The sequence below is a fragment of the Charadrius vociferus genome, unplaced genomic scaffold (assembly GCF_000708025.1).
Source record: "Charadrius vociferus isolate BGI_N301 unplaced genomic scaffold, ASM70802v2 scaffold196, whole genome shotgun sequence".
Classification (NCBI taxonomy): domain Eukaryota; kingdom Metazoa; phylum Chordata; class Aves; order Charadriiformes; family Charadriidae; genus Charadrius; species Charadrius vociferus.
Genome location: NW_009648953.1, coordinates 2,841,006 through 2,856,084, shown reverse-complemented (window position 1 = coordinate 2,856,084; position 15,079 = coordinate 2,841,006). Strand labels below are relative to the sequence as shown.

The 15,079-nt window shown below is 45.1% G+C and overlaps 1 protein-coding gene across 1 annotated transcript in view; it reads right to left on the bottom strand.

Annotated features, from left to right (window-relative positions):
- Window positions 1–2,406: 2,406 nt before the first annotated feature.
- STAB2 (stabilin 2) overlaps window positions 2,407–15,079 on the bottom strand; it is an 83,863-nt gene continuing 71,190 nt past the window's right edge. The window contains exons 56-67 of the mRNA XM_009887442.1: window positions 14,774–14,967; window positions 13,619–13,760; window positions 13,127–13,260; window positions 11,399–11,564; window positions 11,059–11,165; window positions 10,369–10,418; window positions 10,238–10,322; window positions 9,308–9,448; window positions 6,880–6,987; window positions 4,320–4,448; window positions 3,103–3,219; window positions 2,407–2,457 (exon numbers count right to left, since the gene is read on the bottom strand). Of these exons, the coding sequence (XP_009885744.1) occupies window positions 2,407–2,457; window positions 3,103–3,219; window positions 4,320–4,448; window positions 6,880–6,987; window positions 9,308–9,448; window positions 10,238–10,322; window positions 10,369–10,418; window positions 11,059–11,165; window positions 11,399–11,564; window positions 13,127–13,260; window positions 13,619–13,760; window positions 14,774–14,967 (1,424 nt within the window). The remainder of the gene's footprint in view (window positions 2,458–3,102; window positions 3,220–4,319; window positions 4,449–6,879; window positions 6,988–9,307; window positions 9,449–10,237; window positions 10,323–10,368; window positions 10,419–11,058; window positions 11,166–11,398; window positions 11,565–13,126; window positions 13,261–13,618; window positions 13,761–14,773; window positions 14,968–15,079) is intronic.

The following is a 15,079-nucleotide window of genomic DNA, read 5'->3' as shown; positions in this document are numbered from 1 at the left end:
TTCCATGCACTGTTTAAAAGACCCCAAACCACTGCACATTCTCCATCTTACTACCAGCAAATAATAGTATTGTGTTACTCAGTTCTGCATTACTGAATTTGATAATGTTTTGTTGGTTATAGCTCTGTGATGTTTCTTCTTAAAGCTGGATAGGAGTCAGTTTGTTTGCCTAATTTTCCTGTGTTAAGCAGGAACAGTTTAATTGGGTTGGACGATGTTATCCACATAATGCACATTTTGTTTCAAGATGATTTCCACCACCCCCGTCCTTTCTCTTTACTTACAAGTAAAACTTCTGTACAAAGCTATGTTACAAAAGCCAGCTGAAGTAAAATCTTGTTTATATTGCATGACTTCTTGAAATAAACAACACTGCATGAAAAAAAAAAAAATCATTGTGGGAGGGTTATGTTCTTTTGAAACAACCCAACTATAGATAATATGAACTTAAGTGAGAATTTTAAAGTGTATTATTTATTTTTCAGTGCTAGAATGCTCTTCATTAACTTTTAAAAATGTCTTGCATTTTTGTAATGATTTCAGAGAACTTGAGTTGTACACCTCGGTGCTCTCTGCATTACTTATTTTAACCTTGTTATGTTACTGATTTCAAAGAGATTTTTGGGCATGTTTAAAGGGGAGTGTCTCTTTGTGTTCATTTTGAGAGTATAGTTCATTTGAACACCAAAGAAAGAAGAAATTTTCTTTCTCTTCTACCAAACACCGAAGAGAATAGCCTGTCAGTAAAAAGAGTTTAATGAACTGTGGAAACTTTTTTTGTGATAAAAATATTTAATGATTATTACAAAAATAAATGCTTGGACTTTATCTTCTAGTTCCTATGAGCCTTAATATTTTGGGTGTCTGGGGGGGGGGAAAGGAAAGAACGTGAATTGTAATAATTGCAAAACTCCCTGGGGAAAACTCCCCTAAATATATGTGTGCATGCATGTTCTAAATCTTTTAGTATCTTCTAGGTAAAAACAAGCAGGCATGCCTAAGGGGGCAAGGGAAGGAGCTAGGGACATGACTTTTCATCCAGACATATTTTTATGTTAGATTGCCTTGGTTGTGGTTGATAGCTGCATGAACGACCCCGGATTTGCCTGCATACCTTGTTGTGATGGGAGACATCCTGGGGTTGCTCTCAGAGGTAACTAATGCTTTCCTGCAGTGACACCATCCCTCCTGCCCCCCCATGCATGGTAGACACCAAGAAGCATATCACAGGGGAACACTACTGCTGCCAGCAAGAGGTTCGTTCTTTTCTCGCTGTTCTGGGGTTTCTGTAGTGTTCTCACAATTTGCTATGATATTAATGTTTTGAGGGAAGGAAACGACAGTGAATCAAACTCACTTCTAATAATATGTTGGAAATTGCAGCTGCTATTGCTGTGTATCAGTTGAAAGGCAACCTTAATGTCCTTGGTAAAAAAATATGGTATGTGAACAAAAAGGTAGCTTCTAAAACAAAACAAAACAAAAAAATGGAATAATCTCCCCACAGAAGCAGTGGATTCCCCATCGTTGGATGTCTCTAAGACTCAGCTGGAGAGGGTGCTGGGCCATCTTGTCTAGACTGTGTTTTTGCCAAGAAAGGCTAGACCAGATGATCCTTGGGGTCCTTTCCTACCTGGTATTCTATGAAAACCTAAAAACTGAATGTGGACATGACACGGCAAGGGTATGTTCATCTTCGTTGTCCACTTTTCACAAAAATAGCTTAAGTAAAAATTGATTACTATTTGAATGCTCTCATATCACCTGTATTTCTTGCTAAAGCTGCTGCAATTACTGTTTCCCTTTATATGGTGAAGTGAGATGTAAACAAAACAGTCAAGTTCGGAGAAAGAAAAGCTGGAGGAGGCAAGCGGGGCACAGAATGGTTGCATTTCGTGCTGCTGAAATTCTTACAAGAACGTATACTAGCAAAAATCCCTTTAGTTTAAAAATATAGGTTTAACACGTGTTGTGTTTCATGCTTGCCAGTTGTAATTGTAACTCAGCCAAAATGAAAGCGTAGAGCTGGAGTATTAGCACATTTAGGATATTTGCCAAGTTAGCAGCCCTGTGTGTTTGAGGCCATTTTAAAGTCTGTGAAGAAGAATAAAAGCAGTTAAATAGCAGGCTAGTGAAATTCTGCTTTTCAGAGAGGTGCCTGTTTTTTCTGGGTAGGTTAGTTGAGACTCAATTTTGCATTTGGCATTTATAGTTGGTATTGCTCAGATACAGCCAACACTTCTGAGGTTGGTAACTCCCTGAACTCTGTAGGCTGCATCTTAAACAAAGCTGTGCTCTTTTGGCTTTTAATTTGTAATGAGATTTTATTCCTTGAAATGTGTAGGTGCTGTTTTGTCACAGTGAATAGAAATGTGTTTTATAATTTACTAATGCCAAATTCAATCTTTAATTCTGATCATGAGGACCGCTTATCACAAGCTGCTGGTCATCCGAATCCTGTAAAATAGAAGAAAAAGAAAATCAGACTTGAACATTGAATTAAGAAATGAAAGTCACTTTTTGGCAAATTTGTCTGTCTATACGGATGGCAGAGTTTGCACTAGACATTTTTGCACCAAACGAGTCTTTTTATTGGATGCAAAAAGATTTATTTTGATTTTTAGACTCTGCATCAACATGAGGGTCTTGCTAAATTAGACCATTGAAGCTATTTAGATACCCTGGCTTTACTCAATCTTTCTGTCCCTTGATTCCCAGCCCCCTTCCCGTTGCGTTGCAGATTCTTTGGAGTGCTGGCATGGCACTCTGCTATGTTTGCAGCAAGGAGGGGGGAAGACAAAATTGGAAGGCTTTTTAAGTTTGGATAGACGTGTCACTAGCATCCAGGAGCATTTCAAGTCCAATTTAATTCAGTTGTCTTTGAAGGCAGACTTGAGATACAGCTGTAGACCACAGCCTCGACTTTAGCAGCGAGGGTCCCCAGTTTCTAGCAGTGGTGAGACAGGAAAGCCAGGAACTTGAATGGTGTTTTCCCAAATTAATTTTTCTTTTTTTTCCAACCAGACATTATCCTTTCATAAAGTCATTTCCCTCTTACCATTATTGTAGTTGTCTCAATCTCAAATCAAAATGAACACTTACTGAGAAAAGATCGTAAGTAGGTTCTGGTGGAGTTGGCGCAGAACTTTCATATGAGGGGTTGGTGATATTCGAAGGCTGTGACTTGTCCAATGAAGTTACGTCAGTGTCATCTTTTGACTACACAAAATCACAAAAACCTGCTTAAAATCCATCCTCCTTCTAACAGTGCATTAAGTGGGGCACTTAAGCTTCACTGCTGCCTAGTGCAGTGTTGTGAATGAACTTGTTTTATCACCTAAATTAGTGTCTCCAGGCATGAACTGTGTTCTGGGTTGTATTATCTCAGGTCACTTAACGCTGGTACCTTTTTGGTTTTTTTTCCTCTCACTATTTTTAAGCCTCAGCAAAGATCGGGAGAGGAAGTGTTGCTCTAACATTGTGCCTGGGGTAAAAGGTACCTGGTTGGTCCTGAGCGCTCTCATTCCAACTACATGAAAATAGAAGTGTTTCCCCTGGCTCATGGCTCCTGCTTTTTGTTTCTAGAAGGCGACATATTACGTGCAGGGGCTAGAATAGGAAGGCATTTCTGGTTACTTCTGGGGAGACTTTCTTTTGGATTGATTCTTATGTATTTTGTAACTTTTTTTTTTTGGTCGTCCCTAGTCTCTGAATAGCTTGGCTGTTGCTCGCTGGTTTTGCATCGTCATGATACTATGTGAGTTAGTTAAGAGAAATCAAGCATGAGAATACGTTGGTATAAAAATTTACACTTTTCAATCCTGACAATCACTTCAGTTTGCTTGAATTTTGAATCTGGCCTTTTTGCTATCAAACATTGCAACCTCCAGAGCGGCAAAATTATTAGCAGTGCCGCAGAAGAGGGAGAAGAGAATAGGTGCCCTTTCAGTGGTTTTAATTCCCTGCTTCCCTACGGGTGAGTTTTCTGGTGGGGCAAAGGCTTCTGCAGTGATGCTGTGCAACTAAATAAGCTTTTGGCCAGTCCTTGGTGTTGGAAGTGCTTGTGAGAGCAGGAGCCTGTTGGTCACCCGGGAGGGGAGAGGTCTAGGGGAGCAGTAAGTGAGTGTACGCTTGTGCCCAAGACAAGTGTGTGAGCCTTCACCACTTTCTCCATGTCTTTGAACGGTTCAAGTGGGAAGCAATCAGGAATTTTTCTAGCTTAATAAAATGCAAGCAGAAACTGGAGGCTGTGGGTTTGGGAGGTGTGGTGGGTCTGGGGAAGTGCTGCCCCCCACTTCATATTCCCGGCTGCTGCCTACCTTGAAGTGCTGGAAGCCCGTGTTTCTCTTCCTGAACCTGAGGTAAAAATATCCTATAAAAGCCACAATTCCAGTAACAAGGCAGATGCCAAAGAATATTCCTGTCCTGGTACCGGCATGAAGAGGAGCCTGGAAGCAAGAGAGAGGGTGAGCTATGGGTGGGCACTGGTCACCTCCCAGCACCTGAGGACACACAGTGTCCCTTTGAGATATGCCCTCGTCCTGAACTGCTTTTGTGATTGGGTTTCCTGGTACGTGTTCCCTAGAGAAAGTTAAATATGGCCTTCTGATAGTCATTACAAGCTAGATTTTTTTTGGGGGTAGTGGACATTCGCTCTAGTACGGCTTCATCTTGTTTGTGTTTTTGAAGTCGCAGAGCATGCCTAAGTCATCTTTTCTGGTCAGGTTTTTCAGAGTAGGCTATGATGAGGCTGAAACTTCACTGGCCCATGGAGGAGAAATGGGTGCCAAATTCCCTTAAGCAGCTTTGGAAACCTGTGCTACGAACCCTAGAGGGCTCTGCGTGGGTTCAAGCTTATTCCCCACTGTTTTGTGCGCTGGGGAGGTGTTGGTTATTGCCAGCTGTCGGCAGCCATACCATCCTCTGAGCCCTGCTTACCAGGGCTCGCACCAAACCGCATCTGAGATGAGGCCCATCTCATCACTGGTTAGAGGGACTGCCAGTCTGTGCAGCCCAATGCCAGCCTTTGGTACGTCATTGTGCCCCAAAACGTGCAATGCCTTTAACCTGAAATCATTCTGCAGCCAAGGGTATAAAGTGCCAGTCCAACTAACTGTATATAATATTTTATAAATATTTTCATAAACAGGTGAAGAACTGAAAGAAACTCACGTGATCTGGATTTAATGTAAAGGGGAGAAATGCCTCTAGACTCTGACCTGTGTTTGCCTTCTGCAGCTCTGTGGCCTGATAGACTGATATAACGAAGGTGACCAGCAATTTTGGAGTAACCATAAGTTTGAGGGTTCCCACTGCGTGCAGCCGCTCAGGCTGCAATCTCCCCAAAGCACTATGCTCTTTGCTGGCAATCCAGGAGGTGAGGAGGGGTCTGGAAATGGGTAGACAGTTCATATGCTGTTACTTTTGCTTTTCCACGTGATGCCTTAGCTCTGTGGCCTCCTGCCTAGAGAACCAATCATTAAACTTACTCCAGCAAAAATAATCACATTGTTGTCTTAGTAAGTAGGCTCTCTTTATTTTTTAGCAAAGTAACTTATATGGCGGAGCTGGATGGCTGAATATTAGAAAACATTTAGTTGCCCTCTAGCATGTGAAAGGTATTATAAAGACTGTAATATCATGCTGCTGTAGACTGACAGAAATTGCCTATTATTTTGAATCGTTTTCAGTCAGTAATTTACGCTTTTACCCAAGTGTGTAATTTCCTGCTTCTGAGGATTGTAGGCTGCAAGGGATTTTTGTGAACTGAGATTGTGCAGGCATACTACTGAGCTTCTAGGAACACGAAGGTTGGTTTGTAAGGGAGGAAGGGTTGCTGAGAACAAAATGGAGGTGAGAAATACGGTATCAATAGCATTAATCTTGTGGACCAAGGAGGCAGCTGGTGAGCTGCTTCCAAAATGAGAGCTGGGATGGATGGGCTGTAAACACAAGTGAGGCCCCGCCAGCGCATGGAGAGAAGGATCAGAACGAGTTACCCCGATGGAAGGGAAGTTCCTCAGATTAAATAAGTGGTGGGTCTTCTCGCAAGGTCAGCTTGAGCCTGTGTTGGGCCGTCACAGAGTACCCTGTGTGGAACAGAGCTGGGGAGCGCTAACGCTGTGCGGCTTATAACATTTATTTTGTTAAGGAAAACATTTTGTACTGGAAAAAGAGGTGCTCGCTGCACACCTCTCCTAGGGGCAGCAGGGATCACTTTTGTGAGACATCCCGGTTGCACGGTAGGTGGGAAAAAATGTTTTTCCTCCTTTTCATACAAAGCAGTGAAGTTTGCTGGTGGGAATTAAATAAGGCAATGTTCCTGACTCCCTGCTGCTGGTCCCTGTACCATTTTGATTCCAACTTGAAGCAGTGCGGCTGCTAACTGATCTTCTCTCCACAGAAAGGACGGCACTCCTTCCTGAACGGGGCTGTTCTGTCATGCACAGTTTGATTTGGTCTTTTAATGGTACAGATAGGTGGATAACTGGGACCATTGCAGGGATTCATGCAGGCAAAAAATATGTTTTCAAAACACCTTGCTATTTTGGATAGGAATGCAAAGCCAAGAGTAAAAAAAATTCCTTAGAAGCTTTAAAGATCTTTTTGGAAGAACTGAAATGGAGCTTTATAAAATGGAGCTTTTATTTTATTTATGTAAAATAAATGTAAGAAGAACTTGTTCAGGCAGAAACATTTTGAACAAGCTTCATTGGCACCTTGTTCTCAAATTCTAATTTTTTTCAAAGCAACCTTTTAAACCAAAACTGCGTATATGGGAGGGAAACTGGGAACATCTAAGCGTCAGCAATGAGTTTGGGATGATATAAGCCACAGCCACCTCCCACCACCCTAAAAAAAATTTCACTGTGTACTTACAGGTGCTGGCGGAGCCTTCAAAGGCTCTGATATGATGTGGATTATCCCGTTAGAAGCGATTATATCCCACTCAACAATAGCACTTGCGTCCACATATCTGATCTCGCTCTGCCAGGAGAAAGAGCAATGTGAGCTGAGCTTTGACCTTCCTCCTTTTGGGACTGAAACCTTGAGACTATTTCCCCACCTCATTTACTGACCCACAGAGAAAAATTACATGGGGGCTTACACTGGACATCAGCCTGGGATGGGCCTGGGCTGGTCACAGCTCTCCTGTGCATGAAGTAGCTGTCACCACTACCTGTATGTTGCCTTCAGGCATTTCTTTGTCCTTGTGTGTGGGTTTTTTTTTTTTTCTTTTTTTTTTTTTTAAATAAAGGTTTTTGTGCTATTATTCCTGAGTGCCAGGTGTAGCTCACAGCCCGCCTCTGTTACCACTGCTTTCTGTGCTGAGGATGACACTAGTGCTGAGTTTGCTGTCTCAAGAGTGCTGCGTCAGCAGTGAGGGGGAGCTGCTGCCCACAGGTTTTTTGGTGGCCTGGCGACAGTGGCCTGGAAGGTGGTCCCGTTTGGCAGCTCATCAGGATGTGAGAAAAGGGAGAAGGACGGGGTCAGTCATCGCCACCCCAACGCTCCTCTAGACTCTGCTGATAACGGGAGTCCTTGACCGCCTTGAGCTGATCCCGAGTCTCTCCAGCGGTTTGACAGGATGGGTTCATGGGAGTCTGTGGTATTGCAAACTCTGCTTTAAATCGCATCCTAGCAAAATGGTTTCTCTTTGCTGAGCAGAACCGGGAGCTGCTGCCCGCTCTTGCCCCTGGCGCAAGGTGTTACACTGCAACTTTCGGTGCCCGAGGAGGAAGGGGCTCAGCCGCGGTGGCACTGCAGAGCGATGTGGGAGTCACCCTGTGCCCTCCTCCTTCTCCTTCGCCCCTGCCAGCGTCCTGGGGAAAGCCGGTGGGCTCTGACCCGGTGCGGTGGGACAGTTAGGTGCCGGGCTGCCTGGAGCACGCGTGGAAAGCGGCTGTCACCTCTCCTTCCCACCCTGGCACCTCGCTGAGTGTTACTGCAGCCAGGAGAACTGGGGGCTTGCTCAGGTCCTCCAGGGGGGAAGAATAGCTATACATTTCAAACAGCTTTGAAGGGCAGGAGCAAGATTAGTGTTAATGGGCTCAGAGCTTCCCTTTGGCACCTTTTGAAGGAAGGAGGATTTTTTTTAAAACCTCTTCTAACTCAAATATCAGATCAAAGTGATCCAAAAGAGCTCCTGGCGTGCTAATGAGTGATACAGGTAAGCCAATCTCTCATGAGGGTATACTTTATTAATGTGATTACTGGTTTTGCAGTATAGCGTGGTTTTAAGCATATAAATCAAGTACATGGTAATTCTCATGCTAAAGGAGTTTCTCCTGAAAGGTGAAGAGGGAGGGAAGCAAAGGCAACAGATAAGTCATTTGTGCGCCTCTTCCTGCAGCATCTATTTCCTTCTTGTTGGGGGCCCGTGAAATTCCCACCCAAAGTTGGCATGTTGGACACTCAAATTTTCTTGGGTCCAGCACCAACTTCTAGAGCGCATTTTAACTGCAAGCCCACAGGTGCAGGGGTTTCTTATTTTCACATTCAACTATGCCACATCAGCCACAGTAGAGAGGCAGCATGGGTCTCAGGTGGCTGCTGTCACAGAGGTCATTTGAAATGCTTGGGCAGCAAGTATTTTCTAAATAAAAAATGAGAAGTTGGGTGTGCTTTCAAAGACGTGTTTCCCTAGGATGGTTCAAAGCATGTGATCCCTTAAAGATCGAGTCCTTGTTTTGGACTTGATGATCTTAAAGGTCCCTTTCAACCTAGACAGTTCTAAAATACCAGAGAATACTTTCTTTTTGCAAAAGGATATGCATTTTTACATTTAAAAAACTCCCACTGAAATAGCAATAAAAAATGCAAACTGATGTTTTGTCTGCTTTTGCTCTGAGCAATGCTATGCTGGGGTCTTCCCTCTCCCAGAAAGTTACCTTTAAAGTTAACTTTACAAATGGCAACACCTTTCTTTTTAAAGATAGGCTGCTGCTCTCATCCCTCCTCCTATCGCACTGCCATCTCCCATAACCCTGCCAGGCGGAGTGAAGGGTTGAATCCAGCCCGTACCCCATCCTGCCGTTCCTGCTAGTCGCCTGAACAGCTTCTTTTGAGTTTTGCGGGTCAGAACTTGACCATTTGCAAACTTATAAATTTGCAGTTTGCCAGCTGGTACCATGCAGTCTCTGGGCAGGAAAGAGCCTTTTGAATTCAGCCTCTCATCGCTGCCCCCTAAACCTTATGGGTTTGCTCCCGATCAGTGTCTCACCTGATTACAGGGTAGAGCGTAAAGGGGGGAAAAAGCATGAAGATGGGAGATTGATTAAAAAGGTACCTGTTCAGCAGTGGGGGCTTGATGTTCCCGGCCCCTGGTGTTTGTAATGAGGAGTTTTTCCCCTAGGCGAGTTAAAAGAGTGGTTCCATTGGTCAATTCTTCATAAAACTTTATGCTGGCGTTAGATAAGTGATACTCAATGTCTCGCCCGGAAAGTGTCTGCAAATGAGAGCAAAATACAAGGAACGTTAACTGACCTCATTAATCCTCTGGATTCACCAGTAGGCTATGTGCCTGTGACATTTTTTCCTCTTTGCTATTAATGCTGCAGCAAGTGTAATATGGGGTCGAGCCTGTTGGGAAATCTGGATGTGAACAGCGGGATCTTCTGTCCCTGCTGGCCTCCGATGGCTGCCTGCAGCGGGCAGTACCTTGATTCTGGAGGGACAAAGGATTTTACTCTTTTGTATGATGACCTGAAGTGATGAGCCTCGGAGATATTCCAAACAGCTTGAAGATGCAAGCCAGGGGATAAACCCAAGTGAATTGTTTGAGAGAATGTTTGATTGAAGGAAGGAAGGAAAAGGAGAAAAGGGATAAGCACAGAAATGAAGCTAGGAACAGATGCCTTTAATGTATTTGTGGGAAATACCAAAGCCATGCACTGCTTTCTTCAAATAACTGTGCTTGATGTTAATAAGCCAGAAAAGGCTTCACCTCAAGCAGATTCCTTTATAACTGGCTAACTAAAATCCCTGATGGAAAAGTCTCTCTAGTGACTCGAACACTCGATAACCTTACACTCCTAACTACAGAAAAGAAATGGAAACGATGAACTCGTGTCTTTCAGAAGCACTGTTTAAACTATGTGGGGTTACACAGAAGTCATGTCATACTAAGATGACTTTTTCTTTTTTAAACTTAAATTTCACCAGGATACAGGAACCCATAAGGGCTGTTTAAAAGGTGTTATTAAAACGAGGAAGGAAAAAAGAAAACAAAACTGACCTCATTTTCCCTTAACCCGCTATCGTTTGGAGCAAAGAGAGTGGCGTGCACTGACAGGTCTGTGAGGTACCGCAGGAACTCTTTCCTTTGGAGCAAAGAGAGAGGCGTGCACTGACATGTCTGTGATGTACCGCAGGAGCTCTTTCCCCTTCCTAGAGCTGTTGGAGTAAGCCATGATGTCCTAGGCAGAAACAAAACCCAGCTTTACTAAAGAGCAATTGTGCGCTCCTGTGCAGGGAGCTGAAAAGATGAGACTGTATAAATAACGACAAAGAAACTTCCTATTAATAGTGATATTATGGAAGACGTTTCTATTCAAAACTCAGTTTTACCTGCTGGTTTGGCGTGCACATCTTAAACTGACTTGCAGGAGTGAAGCCCTTGTTGCCTGTGAGGCTCCTTACACGTAATAATAATAATGCCTCTCTAAGGAGCGGCAAGAAAGGGACCCTTTTAACGCTTTGTCTTTTTCCCCAGCAGCAGTTCAATAAAATGACAAAAAAGCACTGCACGCTTTGTGGTGCTTAGAAAGCCAAGAGCAGTTGTGTGCAGAAGCCTCTTTAAGCTAGAGCTGCAGTAGCGTTTAATTTCCAAACGAGTTTTAAACCCCCCCAGACCTCTTTGGAGCGAGTAATTAAAAAAAAAAGTAGCGACCGAGTTCTGATTTTGATGGTACAGATTTAGAGCCCTCCGTCTCGCTTTGCTCGTGCGCTGTTGTTACCTGCTAGGAAAGCAAACACTGAGATACAACCCCAGGGGCAGAGCCCGCTTGGCTTCCCTCCGCTCGCCCCACCGAGCAGCGCACCACCCCTGGGCCGTACCGACAAGAAGTTTGTCAGCGTTGGGAAGGACATCAGCACTTGCAGCAAGTTCCCGCTGCAGGAGAGGCCGTCCCCCACGTAGCCTGGCTTGCAGGTGCAGTTCACCTCTGGAAGGTACAAACACAGGTAGCCGTGTGGGCAAACACTCCCTTTGAGAAGGCTCCAGGCTGCTCTGTGCCTGAAAAACTTGCAGTCAACAGATTATTATCTTTTTTTTTAAAGTTTAAAAGAGGTAGAGTCTCTTGCAGTGTTATCTAGCAGCCTGTGGTTGACCAAAGGAACCGAAATCTGGGCTGCTGCTCCCCTTTGCGTGGAGGGATGCAGTGAAGGACCCACTTACCTTTCTCCCGGTAGCAGAAGACGTCCCAGGTTTCACTCAGGTTGCCTCTTCTCCCGTAGTCCACGATGCCGACGTACCCGGAGCCGCAGTTTGGGGAGGAAAAGGCGGTCGGGTAGCCCACTCTTTCACTGTCGAGCCAGCCGGCAGAGCACAGGTGGTATCTCGCCTGCATCCGGCACAGCCATAAGGGGAAAAACACAGGAGTTGGTTGTGGTGGGGCTGGGGTGCTGCGGGCGAAATGGACAATCCCCCCAGGGCGCTCAGGCAGCATCTGACCCACCAGCATAGAATCATAGAATTGCTGAGGTTGGAAGGGACCTTTAAGATCATCAAGTCCAACCATTAACCTACCCTGACAAAACCACCTCTAAACCATGTCCCTCAGTACCACATCTACCCTTTTTTTAAACACCTCCAGGGATGGCGAATCCACCACCTCCCTGGGCAGCCTATTCCAATGTTCACCCTTTCAGTGAAAAAATGTTTCCTAATATCCAATCTAAACCTCCCCTGACATAACTTGAATCCATTTCCTCTTGTCCTATCACTTGTCACCAGGGAGAAGAGGTCAGCCCCCACCTCTCTACAACTTCCTTTCAGGTGGTTGTAGAGGGTGATAAGGTCTCCCCTCAGCCTCCTCTTCTCCAGGCTGAAGAACCCCAGTTCCCTCAGCCATTCCTCATAAGACTTGTTCCTCACAAGACTAAGCAGTGTTTGTGAGGGTCTGAGGGAGCTCTGTCTGTCTGTCCGTCCTGCAGCCTGCCCTGTGCTGAGCTCTGGGCCAAGGGGCTGTGGAGATGAGGGCACTCTGAAAGTCAGCGGCTCTTGGTACGGGCCAAGGGAGTTTTTCTGGGGAAAAGCTTCCCCAAGCCCAAAGCTGGGTAGTGTGGGTGTGAAAGCCAAAGGGGAACGTGCAATCCCACCGTGTGCTGGCCCACCTTTTGTCAGCGTGGAAAGGGCTGACAAACCAGCTCAACACAGAAAGTAAGTCCCCAGAAGCACTGGAGCCAGCTCCACTGCCGACTCTGCTGCTTCAAGGGAAATATATAGATGATGGGGCACAGGGGACATGCAGCTCTGGCTGCAATCTGAATCTCCTCGGGTAGCAGAAGGAGGTTTACATGCTGGCTGTGGTCCAGCCTCACATTTTGCCAAAGGTGTCTCTAAACGGTGAGCGTCTTTCTTCCTTCTACAGATGGGAAGGAGCCAGAAAGGCACAGTCAGTCTGACCCACTCTTCTATAACAAGTTTTACAAACCCAAGGTGTGATGCTCATCCCACTGATGTCAGCCATGCATTGTCTATAACACACTCAAGGAAAAGAATATGGAAATGGCTCTGCTAAGTTAACAGCATTTGGGGAAAAGATTCCTGGAGCCTTGTGTTAAAAAAAATAATCTAAGCATGAAGCGTACATTTCTTTAAGAAGTGCTAATAATTAAAATCTCCATGAAAACACTTTGTAAGTCTGACTTTACCGCCTCACCCCAGTATCACTGGAAACAAGAACTTGGCAACTGGTTTCAGTGCTGTATGAGCAGGCGTGAAACCACTAAACTCTGAAAACTGCTCCCAGCCAAACGTACCCTGGGGCACAGGGGAGGGAAAGGAGGGAAAATGAACTTTACTAGCACAGAGCAGCCCCCTTGCTCCTCCCTCCTCCTCATTTACACTGCAGCTAGGTCCGCTCCGCTCCAGGGATCTCCTCCCTCAGTGAGGCTACGTCACCTTCTGAGCGTACAGCAGCTGGTTATACGTAGCGATGGTGGCTGACTCATTGGCACAGGCCTCCTTTGCCTTCTCGTAAGTCATCTTGTACTGCCCTTCTGGGGACCGTAAGTGGAAAACCCCGACAGTGGTATCTGCAAAGAGAGAGAAGAACCAGTTCTTCCTGAGGGGGCTTCCATTTCTGGGTGCAGGGTCAACTGTGGCATACAAATACCTGTGAATTTTGTGAAATGTAGTTAGCACAGATTGATCCCTTAGAGGTAATGCTCCTACCTGGAATGCCCTCATCTGTTGATCCATAAATCCAGTATTGTAAAGTACTTAAGTACACATTCTAATTTTAAACATGCTTAAATCTCAGTGTTTCAAGAGGATATAGCTAGAAGACCGGGTGAGCTTACAGACACAAGGATCCTTGCCACTGGCTTCAGTGCAGTGGCATAGAGACGAGGATGTCCCTGTCCCATGGGACGCACGGTGTGCCATCCTTACCTTGGAAGTGGAGATCGGCACAGTCAGCGTCGGGGTGGCACTGCCCGTTGTCTTGCAAGCAGCGGTCGAGAGGAAGCTGCATCACCGAGCAGTTCAGCCCATCACCAATGTAGTTATTTTTACATTCGCACTTGCGTTTGCCCTGGTCAGAGAGAGAATAAAAAAGGCCAGGCCAAGTACTTAGCTGACATAAAAGTGGTATTTCAAGCAACATTCTGAACTGTTGGAAAAATTTCACTTGATATAGCCAGGAATGGACAAACAGGAAAGTTGCTACTAACAACTGTGGTTCAACAGACCACGAACTCTGGCACTGACATTTATTCTTCTAAGCAAAACATTTACACATGCACTTGGGTGCTTTGCTGAATTAATACCAAAGCGTAATTCCATCCACAAAGCTAATAACGCGCATTGGAGAATTACACAAAAATGGATGTCAAACCTGTCAAAACAATATTTAAATGACTGGCGATGGGAGCATGAAAGGAATTTAGCAGCCCACTGATAGTAATAAATTGAGAACTATAAACCAAGCAGGAGCTGGTGACATCCAGGGATTGCAATGGTTGGCAGCTGGAACGGATTAGCGGCAAGGCTTTTCTAGATAGCTCCTGGAAGACACATCAGGCAAGCCACCAAAATGGAACGGACAGGTGATCCTGAAAGCACCAGGACAAATGCTGGATCAAGTCACTGCACATGTTTTCCTTAACAACTTTCACCATGTGGGCCAAGGAATTTGTATCATGTGGCTGCAGACCTTTTTAAGCTGAGTCCGCCCAATCAACAAGTGACACTGTTCTCCCTACTGTCTCTAGGTTTAGCTACCAAAATATATCGAGTTTCAATCCAACAAACTCCTATTGCAATAGGGATATCCAGTTAGGGAGAGCTAAGAAGGGGACAGAAGAATTACACATGCAAAATATCCCGTCTGCTGGGATCAGAGGAAAGATGACAAACTTTCTCACCCCTCAGCTGAGAGGACACCAAACTGATGTGGAAAGTAGGCTGGAGTTATGTAAAGGTTGTTTTGGAAAACAGGGACTTTGAGAGGTACGGAGTGTGATCCAGCCAGAGAAAGGACTTCTGTTGGCACCAGGAAGAAACGCCTCAGACTTCCCTGCTGGTGACTGAAATCATTCAACTTACGGGTCCTATGACAGTGCAAACGGCGTGCTCATGGCAGCCTCCATTGAACCCATCAGCGCAAGAATTTATTGGAAGGCATGTAAAGCCATCGCCTTTGTATCCTTTCTGGCAGCTACAGAAGACTTTCACCCCGAGCTGTGTGCATTCAGCCGCCTTGTGGCACCCACCGTTGTTTTGTTTGCAAAAGTCTGCAGCTGCATGGGGGGAAAGAAAAGAGGTGAGTAAGGTCTGCTTTAAAAAGAGGATGTTCTTCACAAAGACAAATCATCTCCAGATTTTAAAGGCACACTAGAAATACTAGAACTT